At 48.5% G+C, this 11,394-nt stretch overlaps 3 protein-coding genes across 3 annotated transcripts; 2 read left to right on the top strand and 1 right to left on the bottom strand.

Annotated features, from left to right (window-relative positions):
• Positions 1 to 509: 509 nt before the first annotated feature.
• Positions 510 to 1,760, top strand: M431DRAFT_490754 (hypothetical protein; the record flags this gene model as incomplete). Its single annotated transcript, XM_024916832.1, has 3 exons — positions 510 to 710; positions 774 to 1,488; positions 1,546 to 1,760. 3 exons carry the CDS (start codon positions 510 to 512, stop codon positions 1,758 to 1,760), a joined length of 1,131 nt encoding a protein of 376 aa, XP_024778810.1.
• Positions 1,761 to 2,709: 949 nt separating this feature from the next.
• Positions 2,710 to 4,445, top strand: M431DRAFT_106993 (hypothetical protein; the record flags this gene model as incomplete). Its single annotated transcript, XM_024911629.1, has 4 exons — positions 2,710 to 3,139; positions 3,224 to 3,334; positions 3,445 to 3,649; positions 3,818 to 4,445. 4 exons carry the CDS (start codon positions 2,710 to 2,712, stop codon positions 4,245 to 4,247), a joined length of 1,176 nt encoding a protein of 391 aa, XP_024778809.1. The 3' UTR covers positions 4,248 to 4,445.
• A 370-nt stretch (positions 4,446 to 4,815) lies between these two features.
• On the bottom strand, positions 4,816 to 11,154 carry M431DRAFT_490753 (hypothetical protein; the record flags this gene model as incomplete). Its single annotated transcript, XM_024916831.1, has 1 exon — positions 4,816 to 11,154. One exon carries the CDS (start codon positions 11,152 to 11,154, stop codon positions 4,816 to 4,818), a length of 6,339 nt encoding a protein of 2,112 aa, XP_024778808.1.
• Between the last annotated feature and the right edge of the window lie 240 nt (positions 11,155 to 11,394).

Below are 11,394 nucleotides of genomic sequence, written 5' to 3'. Positions count from 1 at the left end.
TAGAATCCTGCCGCCCGACGACCGACAGAAGGATCGGAAGAGATCCACCCTTGCTGACAGTTACGCTCTTCTTACGGACGGCCCGAGGAAGCTCGGAACGGTTGGAACTTGATTCGCAGAATCGTCTTTGTTGTAAACTACGAACACGTCATTTTGAGACATTTACCCCTGCATTATTTAGACACAGGTGTTTGAATCGGTGAACATTGGAGGCTAACCACAAGCAGCAATCAAGCCACAAGTCTCCCTGGGGAATCGATCTCTGTGGAGCACAAGATGACAATTTCTGAAAGAAACGAATATACGTATGACGGTCGGGCGTTGAATTGGAACCGAGCCGATCTGGTTGATAATAGCGTCTACAAAATAATAAAGAAGACATAGGAGAATTCTAACAATGATAGAATATATAAGCCTACTAAGGTTCCAACCAAAATGTAGTGTCTCATTCACAAGCATCATTCTCACCATCCAATACTACTATCCCCACACTTTCCTCTTGAGATATCATGTTCAAATCAGTGACACTCGTGGCTTTTGCTACAGCCGTTGCGGCTCGAAAATGCCACGATCTCACCATTCCAATTTCTATCTCAGCTCGAAACGCCGTCTTCGACCTTCCAGCTCTTGTATCAGAGCTTGATGTCACCAACTTCTTTCTTGACTTTGTTCGGCCAGGTGTTAATACCACCGATAAATACCTAACAGGAGTAAGACAACTTCTCCCTTATCCAGGAAAGCCCTGATGGTGCTAAGAATCCCCCCTTTACAAGTACAAAACTGTCAGCGGCCATTACAATATCGCAGCCACCTACTGCCAGCCAGACCATGGCCCGGGTGAAACCCTTCAGATCTTGACACACGGCGTTGGTTTTGACCGCAGCTACTGGGATTACCCCTATGACTATTACAACTATAGCTACGTTGCCGAAGCCGTCGACGAGCATGGTTTCTCGACCTTTACCTGGGACCGTCTCGGTGTTGGCGCTTCCTCCAAGGGCAACCCAATCAATGAGATCCAGCAGTTCCTTGAAGTTGCTGCTCTCACAGAGCTCTCAACACTGCTTCGCAAAGGCTCTGTGAAGGGCATCAACGCTAAATTCAGCAAATTTGTCCACGCTGGCCATTCCTTTGGCTCTGCCATAACCTATAACTTCGTCAACGCCAACCCGACCTTTAGCGATGCTGCCATCTTGACCGGCTTCAGCCAGAACCCAAACTTCCTCGCCGGCTTCGCCCTCGGCGGCAATTTCAAGCCTGTAAAGGAGGTCCCTTGCCAAGCTGCTAAGTACCCCGCTGGCTACATTACGGTGCCGTCAGGTACCGGCGTCAATATTCAGTTCTTTGCTCCCCATGACTTCGATCCTAAGCTACTCACATATGCCACTGAAAACGGACAAGCTGCTGCCCCCGGCGAGATACTTACCATCGGCGCTGGTACCGGCGTGGTCAACGCATTCAAAGGCCACCTGCTCATCGTCACAGGAAGTAGGTGTTTCCATCTCTCGGCATGTTTGAAATCATTACTAACATCTGTGACTACAGATGAGGACGTGCCTTTCTGCGGTGGCAACTGCTCGGACACGACCACTATTCAGGGAACTTTCCCCGACCTCATCTCCTTCTCCAAGCCTTTCTTTCCCCACGCTTCAAGCTTCAAGGCAAGCGTCATTCCTGGAGGTGGCCACGGCCTCAACTTGGGGTACTCGCACAAGCTTGCATACAACTCCATATTCGACTTTCTTAAATCTTCTTTGTAAAGGAAAGCATTAGGTAAGAATTGGGAGGTCAGAGAATGCAGCTGACTCTATTCGCACTACTCTATAATCATAATATGTTAGATACTAAAAGAAGCTTCACTAGACACATCATAATGTGGTTATTATCCATTCTTGCATAATATATGTTTCTTTCAACTGAGGATACTGAAGCGCTTGTATGTGAAAAGAGAGTTACATGGGGCTAAACCTGTAATATTTACGGTGGTAGTCGGTCTCCTGGCCAGTGGCTTTAGTTTACCCTTCACAGAAACCATATCCGGTAGCGGAGCAATATTCGTGAGACACAACAGCAGCTTAGCTTGGAATGTGAAACTTGGTTGTGAGTTACATGGTCTTAATGACTTGGCGCTTGGTCGCGCCTGTATGCCGCCGTCATGTCGTGGTTCCGCGGCTATATTTAAACCTGCCTGAATTAGTCTTTTTGAGTTAAATCTATTCAATTGCTGTACTTAGGCTCATGTTCACAAGCCTTCCCAGTCTATGTTGTTGGTTTGTCGTGTGGTGCCACAACCATCATCGCCTCGTTGCACAGGTTTCAGTCTATTAAGCAAGCACAAATTACGCCAGTAACAAGTAGCTTGGTGCCTGTCTCAATCTGGATAGTTGCATTAACTTTAATGTTATTGGACAGCTTAAACGCTGAAGCAAGAGGTTAAGCTGGATCATTCAGGATGGGTCAGACTACATGTGTTGTGCAACTTTATCTCATTGCTCTACGCCGCTCATGTCTATCAATAGAAACAGCCACCAATTTCTTCTCCAAAACGGGTGAAAGAAGGGTTTAGTGCAACTACAGACAATAGACGCAGCTAATCAGAATATTATATAGAGCTCAAAAGCTGCAGACAATCCATCTGCGTGAATCACAGAATTCTTATCACACTTTGCAGCCAATACAACTCAGCTATTGTAACGCAATGGGTGAGTTATGTCATGCCGCAACGGAATATTTCATATTAACCAATCGCAAGTTCAACACACCCTTAAAACGCTTGCTCTATGTCTTCTGGTCTATCCAATCCCCGTCGCGTCGTATACGTACTATCGAGACACTGAATCCTGCGATCTTGTCGGCGACGGCGACATTTACGGCATTGGCATCCGTATTAGCATCTATATTCAGTCTTTTACTGCGATAATTGGCCTTCTTGCTTCTGGGCCCGAGGTCTTACGCCCACTGCGGTTTGGTTTCAATGCCGTCGCCACAGCCATTGTGATCAATTTCTTCAAGGACATCAATCGCAACGGCTTTCTATATCTGGAATACTGGATCATTTTTGCGCAATTGCAGTTCATTTTATGGATCCTCAACTACATATCTATTCTTATGATCATAGCAACAACAATGAAAGAAAACGGTGAGTAAAACTCTCACTTATTCTAAATAACAATGGTTTCTTGGTTTCAAATATATCACTGATAGCGCTTTCTATTTATTTCAGAACCACCACAAGATTACCAAACATCATTCCTGGCTTTGATTTTTCTCTTGATGCATGGCGTCAGAAGAGATATCAAAGAAGAATTTTGGCTGAGATTGAACAAGTCAATAGGTAACCTAGGCTATTTCAGCATAGCTTGGACATTTTTACTCTCATCCATCCTTCTTGAGTAACTCAAATCTGGCTCTATTGGGGTGGTATAAACCTTGGCCACCATCCAGATTGCAAAGAAATGATTAACTTCTATGTTCCTGTTCATATGTACACAAAAAAATGGTATTACTTTCTTAGGGTCTCTTCAGTGCTGGCAGCCTCGACACTTCTACCTGCCACTATCTTCGGTGTCGTATTATACTTCACCCTTGGGTTCTGGGTTGAGTTTAAGAAACTCAATGCCAGTAAGCCACAAGCTGAGTCAGATGCATTGTCTTTTGTAGAAGCACAACGGCAGGCTCGAATTTTAGCCCTAGATGTTTTCAGTGGAATGCCGTGGAATATCTTACTCGATTTAATCCAACTATATGATGAGACAATTTCAATATTTCGACGATTTTGGAGACTCCCACCTGGTTGGAGACTGGAGCCTATTTGGAGAATCTTATCCTCTCGGAAATCTGATCTAGGCTACGCAATTCTTTTTCTCATTACTTTGTTGCCGACGACTTTCTCCCCCACTATATTATATACCATGGTCGGCCTCTTTGCTCTTATATCTGGTATCATTTGGACTGAAGGAACTATTCGGGTCAACAACATCGATCTATCCGGCGCCACCATCTCTTCATCAGGTCAACTTATTTCGCTTATTGTCACGATATTTACCTCAATACCAATACTGTGGACTATCTTTCTTGCATTTTTCACAGGAGGGAATCCGCAACCGGCCGAGAATCAACAGCACGTAAATACACTTGCCGAAGAAGCTACTAATGGAACTGATTTACGACACCAAGAAAGAGAGAATCAGACTGTTGGTCCGGTAATGGCTGGGCATCTTGGCATAGATGCTGATACTATTGTTTAGCTTGCTTGGCATGATCCGGCAACGAACCACAAAGACTGGTGTTGACGGCTGGTTTTGACAGACTGATATAGTAACTAAGATTTGCAAAGATGATACTTGAGAAATAATACGGGCCACAGCAATCTAGGAAGACTACAGAAATTCATGCAGTGAATTTTATTAAAGGAAGAGAGAATAGAGCAACATGTGGTGTCGAACAATCGGAATAAATTGTTTCATATATATAACTCTTATGTTTGCCAATATTCCAAATTAATACCAAGGTATAGTTAGCTGGTAGACTATCTTGAATATGGCAATTCAGTTTCATTCATCTACAGTATTGTCTCATATGTAACGCCGCAGAAGTCTCGCTGGCAGTGGAAGTTCCGCATATGCGTATCTTTGGACATAGACCGCGTAGCTCTAGCATGGGACGCACGCGTGAAATTTATGTGTCTGGTTTATTCTTTACTTGAACTGAAAACCATTATCATTAGCGGGAGTTATTTCTAGCCAAGTTCCTCGCCTACCCAGACTGTCCGACATTAAACATCAAAGCAACTCCTCTTATGAACTGCTACTACCCTTATTCTTCGCTCTCTTCTACATTCTTTTCCTGCTTCTTCTCCCTGAACAGCTGGATAACGTCACGCAACTTCCTCGCAACAGCAATGTCAATAGCCGTCCTCAACTCAGCATCCTCCCTCCGCGGATCAACACCAAGCTCCATCAACTTCTGAAATGCACCCTTCAGATCCTCCCGCTGATCCCAATCCGAGCTACTGCTCGGAAGCTCTCGCCTCGCCGTTACATGCAGCAACGTCTGCCCCCGTGCATCCACAGCCATCAAATCTGCACCCAAATCGACAAAGACGCCCAGAGCCGTCGCGTGCATCACGTCATTGGCAATGGCATATCTTGGATGCGAGACTTTTCCCTCGGGATCCCGTGTGCCTTCCCACCCAGAAGCTGTGAAACGCATGACCGGAGTCTCGCCCAAGGTGTTCCGGGCATTGATATCGAGACTGGCGGAAAACTTGCGGAAGAGTGAGGTGGCTTTGGCGGCTCTTCTGGCGTGACCTACGAGACGAGGTGCGAGCTGGTGAAGTGTCGAGTTACCCGTTACGGGATCTGGTTCACTTATATCGGCGCCTGCGGATATGAGGCGCTTGATTGCAAACAGGGATTCTTGGAGGCGATCCCCATACACCGCGAGTGCCAAATGAAGAGGCTTGCGGCCTTGCTTGTCGACCATGTTGATAGCGGCTGGACCGTGTTCAACCAGCGTGATAAAAGCCTGTCGTTGCTTCTTATCGTACTTCCCGGGAAGCGTGCAGAGCCAATGGAGTGGTGTACGCCCTTCGTCATCGACAGCGAGGGCGTCAGTCCCATGCTTTAACAAACCAAGGATGGAATCCGGCACGATACTCGCGCATGGTGGCTTATCTCCGCGGTATGTTGGTGGCCCTACCGGGACAGTCGGGGCACAAGCCGAAATTAAAAGTGTGCGCCCATGCTGGTTCTTACGGTTGACATCTGTTTGTGAGAGTTGAGGGAGGAAGCTGTCTAGTTGACCCTGTTCTTCAACGACAGTATGGAGCAGACATCTTCCGTCTGGGTACAGTGCGAATGGATCAGCGCCGTGCAAGAGCAGCAACTCTATCGTTTTCTGGTTTCGCGAATAGAGATCTGCCTCTAGATAGGAGGATCCAGTTGACGGTCGAGATACCTCGTGGAGCGCATATCGCACGCTTTCTGCCCCTTCTCTGTCGTTATTTCCCTCCTTACCAGATGCTGGTAGCTCGTTCGGATCCAAACCAGCTTCCAGCAACACCTTGATCGTATCTGGATCGTTCCGTCTCGCTACTATACGGGCTATGAGTCCCGTCACACAATTGACATCCGCTCCGTTCTCGAGCAAGAGCCTTGTGATCTCTGCTTGGTCCGACATCTCCAATGCTGAGAGGCCAATGTTGCGCCCACTGTTGCGCTCACGCGACACCAACACGTCTTGGGTCGGCTGAATGGTCGCATTTACATTGGCCCCATGCTTCACCAGTACACGTACCGTCTCTTCTCGCCAGTAACCATCCGGCCAACTATGATCCAGAGCCGCCAACAGCGGCGTCATGCCGTCTTTGTTCCGCGCTTCGATATTTGCCCCTTTTGAGAGGAGGTATTCAAGTGCCTCAATCTGCCAAAAGAAGTGACCGCTCGCCAGGATGTGCAATGGGGTGGCTCCTCGTAACTTGTCACAATATCCTCGTCGGTTATAGACAGCATTGACATCAACACCGATCTTGTCAACGAGGAACTGTATAATGTGAAAAGACGGGAGTTCACGTTCGCAGACTGTGCCAAGAAGCGTGCCGCAACTTTCCTCGTCTTCCTGGACCCGGTCTTGGGCTTCAAAAAGAGGGATTTGGTCGGCAAAATACTCGAGCAGGTCTGTATATCCTCCTGTGACGAGTAAATGGAGGAGAGTATTATCTTCATACTCGTCCAGTGCAAGCACATCTCCACCTAGCGATGCGTACTCCTTAATACTGTCGTAATCTCCGTCATCAAGAGCAGCCTTCAAGAGGTCTACTTTGTCAAGTCCAGTCACCCCGCTGGCCTGTGTATCCAATATAGTCTGTCCGTCAGCTATGTAAAACTTTTCTTTGTTTTGAGGACGATCCATTTCATAGACTGCCCATCGCCCCCGCCACATGGTAACGTGTTGCCGCTTAGGGAATGTAGCCGAGATGCCACGAACCTTGTGGGCGGCTTTGTATTTGTCTGTGGCCAAAATGAACTCTGGGGACTGTATGTAGCTATCCGGGATTTTGACGCCATGTGCAACCAGCGCCCGTACCATATCCCAGCACTTCTTCTCTACCGCCATATCCACGGGAGTTACAGTCTTGGTCCTCCCGTCGTCTTCTTCAACGACTGCCTCGACGGTTAAATCGACTCCAGCTTGGAGCAACATGGTAATAATATCTGCTGTGCGAGTTGGGGGCGAGTTCCATGCACGTTCCAAAGGTTCAAACTCAGCCAAGGCATGCAGCGACGTAAGGCCTTCAACATCTAACAGCCAAGGATCTGCACCGTTGCGGAGTAGCTCCCAGACACTCTCTGGCCGTCCAAAAGAACAGGCGTAATGCAGTGGTGCCATACCCTCGCCTAGAAGATTCACGTATTTCTCAAGCACACCTCGACATCGGTACTCTGATAGGAGAAGGTTGACGATGGAAGCTGCCCCTGTACGAGAGGCAAGATGTAGCAGGGATAGATCATCCGCCGCGAGGATAGTTGGATCAGCTCCGGCACGAAGAAGAAACCCAACGTCTATTTCTCCAAGAGCTACAGCGTTGTGTAAGGGGGTTAAGCCGTTCACATCCTGCTCATCGATATTTAACCCCTTGAAAAGCGGGCTTTTGAGGACATATTCCAGGGGCCCAAAGCACTTCACCACGTGAAGCGCCGTCTGGCCATTTTTATTCTTGGCAAGTGGCGCAACACCAGCCTCGACCAGAACTTGCATTATCTCAGCAAGTTTACGATCCTCGAATGTCGAGCGAAGCACCGAGTGAATCATCGTGTCTCCCCCAGCGTCGAGCACCTCGGGATCTGCGCCTACCGATATCAAATAGCGAAACCAGCTGGCGTCCTTTTTTTCTTTCGCCGCATCGTGCAAAAGAGTTCTTCCATCTCTGTCGAATACCTTGGGGTCAGCGCCCAAACGGATAAACATTTGCATGGTGTTGAGGCTCTTTTGGAATCTCCTGCCGACGACCCATAGAATAGTCTCGCCTTTCTCCTCATCACATGCGTTCATATCCATGCCCGCTTCCACAAGCACTCGGAGAAGTTCCTCGTCACTGTCCGTAGGAGCAGGAAGATTATATTTCCACAGAGGCGGATGACCCTTCCGATTACGCTGATTCAGGTCCACGCCCGAGTTTACCAGTCGCCGGACTAAGGGCAAAAACTCCTTGTCGGAAAAGAACCCGATGCTACTCATAATGTGGTGAAATAAATTATCCCCGTTTTGGTCTGTAGCGTTTACATCAGCCCCGAGATCCACGAGCTTGCTGAATGTATGGACATCCGGTTTCAGCTGGTCAAAAGCGGACGAAGAAGGGCCCATGTTGGTTATAATCTCGAGCAAAGGCGTTCTTCCCCACGCATTCACGGCGTTGAGATCTGCTCCATGTTCAACGAGCATATCAAGTAGCTGCGGCTTCTCTGGGTTAGCGATGTGCATAGGTGTGTTTCCTTTGTCTGTCCGGACGTTAGGATCCGCGCCTGCTGCGAGGAGCACTTTGGCGAGAATCTCTTCTGACTTATCCAATGATCCCCAGTATCCAAATGTTGTGCTAGTCTTCTGCACAGCGAGATGGAGAGGTGTCAGATTCTTACCACCGCGAGAATAGTCCCTTTCCATTGTGGCGTTCACATCTGCACCGGCTTCTATGAGCACTCGGACACATTCTTCCGCCTCCTTCACGTCATCTTTCATAAAGATGACCCTATCATCTGGAGAAGAAAACGCATGAAGAGGTGTTGGTCCTCGTTCGTTATCAACTTGCAGAGTGATTTCGCCATTGTAGTCCCAAGACCGCTTCCTGGAGCATCTCCTGTTCGGGTCTGCACCATGCTTGAGGAGTAGCTTGACCAAGTCCAGCTTGTGTGACTTGGTTGCCCTATACAGCCTTGTTTGCCCGTTCTGAAAGCAGTCAATATCGACCTTGCCCGTGTTTAGAATGGCCTCCACATTCTCCACATCATTGACTTGGTGAAAGTATTTATTCACAGAGTCTGGTGGAATGAAGGGCAAAAGTGCCTGGACAACCTCGGGGTTATCACCTCGGAAGGCAAAGGACAACGCAGTCTTTCTCCGACTCTCCGCTTGCTCCTCCGAATAATCTATGAAGTACCCTTCATAGCTATCGTATTCCCTGAGAACTGGGTGGGTTTTAATCAGTGGATCGACACCAGCGGCTAACAAAAGTCGAACAACTCCAGAACTACCACTTAATGCAGCCCTGTGCAGGGGCGTTTGGCCATCATTACCGCCCGACTCTGCGTCTACACCTTTAGCAAGCAGAAACTGGGCAATTTCGTCATGACCATTCTCGGCAGCGTAGGATAATGGAGTACGGCCATCTGAGTCACGCGCATCAAGAAGTGTTGGCTCGTTCTCCTCAAACAGCTTGACTACTGCCAGTGGCATGGCAAGTTCGGGGTGAACAGCAGTAGCGAGGTGGAAGACGGTAAAAGAGGCAGATAGTCGGTCGTGCCAATTCATCAGCATCCACGTCTCAAATGCTGGCTTCCCAGGGCGCAAATAGCGAGTCAGAGCTTCTCGAGCAAAATCCAGCGGCTGTACTGATGCATTTTTAAGATGAAATGCCAGATTTTCAGCAGCGTAGGAGACTAGGGGATGTGTCTCTCGCAATTTGGTTGCGATATCTTCCCTTCTTTCTCTCTCTTTGCCTCGCCAATCATAGTCGTCGTAGTTTGCCTCCTCCTCCTCCTCCTCCTCTCTGTCGTCATCGATAGTGGCGTCGAAATGCGGACAGCCGTCGAGATATTCCAGCATTAGCACCGCAAGCATCTCATGTGAAGCTACATCATCCAAGACTGGGAAAGCAGCAGCATCTTTTTTTCTCGTGGCATCGTGCAGAAACTCGGTGAACGAATGGTGAATAACGCTCACGCTCTCATCTTCCAGGAGCTCCAATAACCTCCCGCAGCTCCGCCGCACCAAGTCCTTTCCTTGTCCGAGGCTTATGTGCAGCATGTTAGAGAGCAGAGATCCAAGCTCAATCAATCGTAACGGTCGGCTCGCATGTGTTACACACATGAGAACCTTGGCTTGTTGCTCCGCTGTGACTCCGCTCCGATAAGCATGTTCTTTTAACATGTCTTCATACACATCTTGGAGTGTTCGTGGAAGGCGATCCAGACTGCCAGGCAGAGTCTCTTCAGTGATATGCCCATCCCGTAAGGCTTCGGCTAAATTATCCGCAATAAGTCTGGCGTGAAGAAAGAGTCCGTTGGCTCGTTCACAGATGGTCTGCTTGATCAGCTCGTTCTTGTCGTCGCTTAACGGAGGCTCCAGCTTGGCCAACCTAGCATCAACATAACGTGCCACATCTGGGAAAAGCAGGGCTGGGTCGAGCTTCAACCGGACGATTCCCCTGTTGTTAAAAGCCTGTTCAATCTTGGGCAGTGGCCTACTCGTCATCAAAACCTTGATTTTCTCAGGTGCAGCGGTGCCTAGCTCAATAAGCCGACTCGTCATGCCCTCAAAGTCACCATCATCCATCTCATCTAAAGCGTCTACAACGCAGTACACATTCTTTGAGATGCTCTTGGTAATAGCTTCAACGAGAGCAGGCCATACCAAGCTGTTTTCATTGCGGCTGATGGCATGATCTTGCGATATAGCCGTCAAAGTGGTTGCCAAAGCAGGGCAATGAGGAAGCAGTTGCGCAGAAAAGTCGCGCACGAGATAGTTGGCGCTGTGATTCTTGTCGACAATCTGGCGAAAGAAGAAGAAGAGAACAATGTTGCCGGATTCTTGCAATTGGCGCACTGTGCTAGCTGAAAAGACGGACTTTCCGCTGCCAGCAACTCCCCGGACATGGAGACATGAGCCACCAACATGATCTTGGTCAGAGTTGGCGTCGACATTGGTCCAAGTGCGAAAGACGGGCGACTTGTGGATCCATCCCCCAGTTCCAGGTACATATGATTGTAAATGTTTCATGAACTCGCTCCCGGGGGAGAGAAAGTCGGTTGGTTGGAGCCATTTCTCTAGGCTCCGGATTCGTTGTTCGTGTGAGTCGTTTGGCTGTGGTGCAGGCGCGGGCACTGCATCTCGCTCTACAATTTCGAATGTCTGATCTAGGTCAGTATCAACACCAGCCATGGTGACAATGACGCAGCGTAGAGCAGCTGATTCAAACGAAAAACACGGCGGCAGCAGCGACCATTTTATCTTCGTGGTTTTGGGGCGTTGGGTGACACGCGCAAGTTGCAGCAGCGTCTCAGTCTTTTCCTAATTCGGTCTCGACTCTCCAGGCTGGTGGCCGTTGAGTCATACCGTGATGTGATGCCGTTGTTGGTTGGTATTGAAATTGGTTATCATAGGCTAAATTGTACTTAAATA

Source organism: Trichoderma harzianum, assembly GCF_003025095.1.
Source record: "Trichoderma harzianum CBS 226.95 unplaced genomic scaffold M431scaffold_2, whole genome shotgun sequence".
Lineage (NCBI taxonomy): Eukaryota > Fungi > Ascomycota > Sordariomycetes > Hypocreales > Hypocreaceae > Trichoderma > Trichoderma harzianum.
This window is presented reverse-complemented; position numbering and strand designations above follow the sequence as displayed.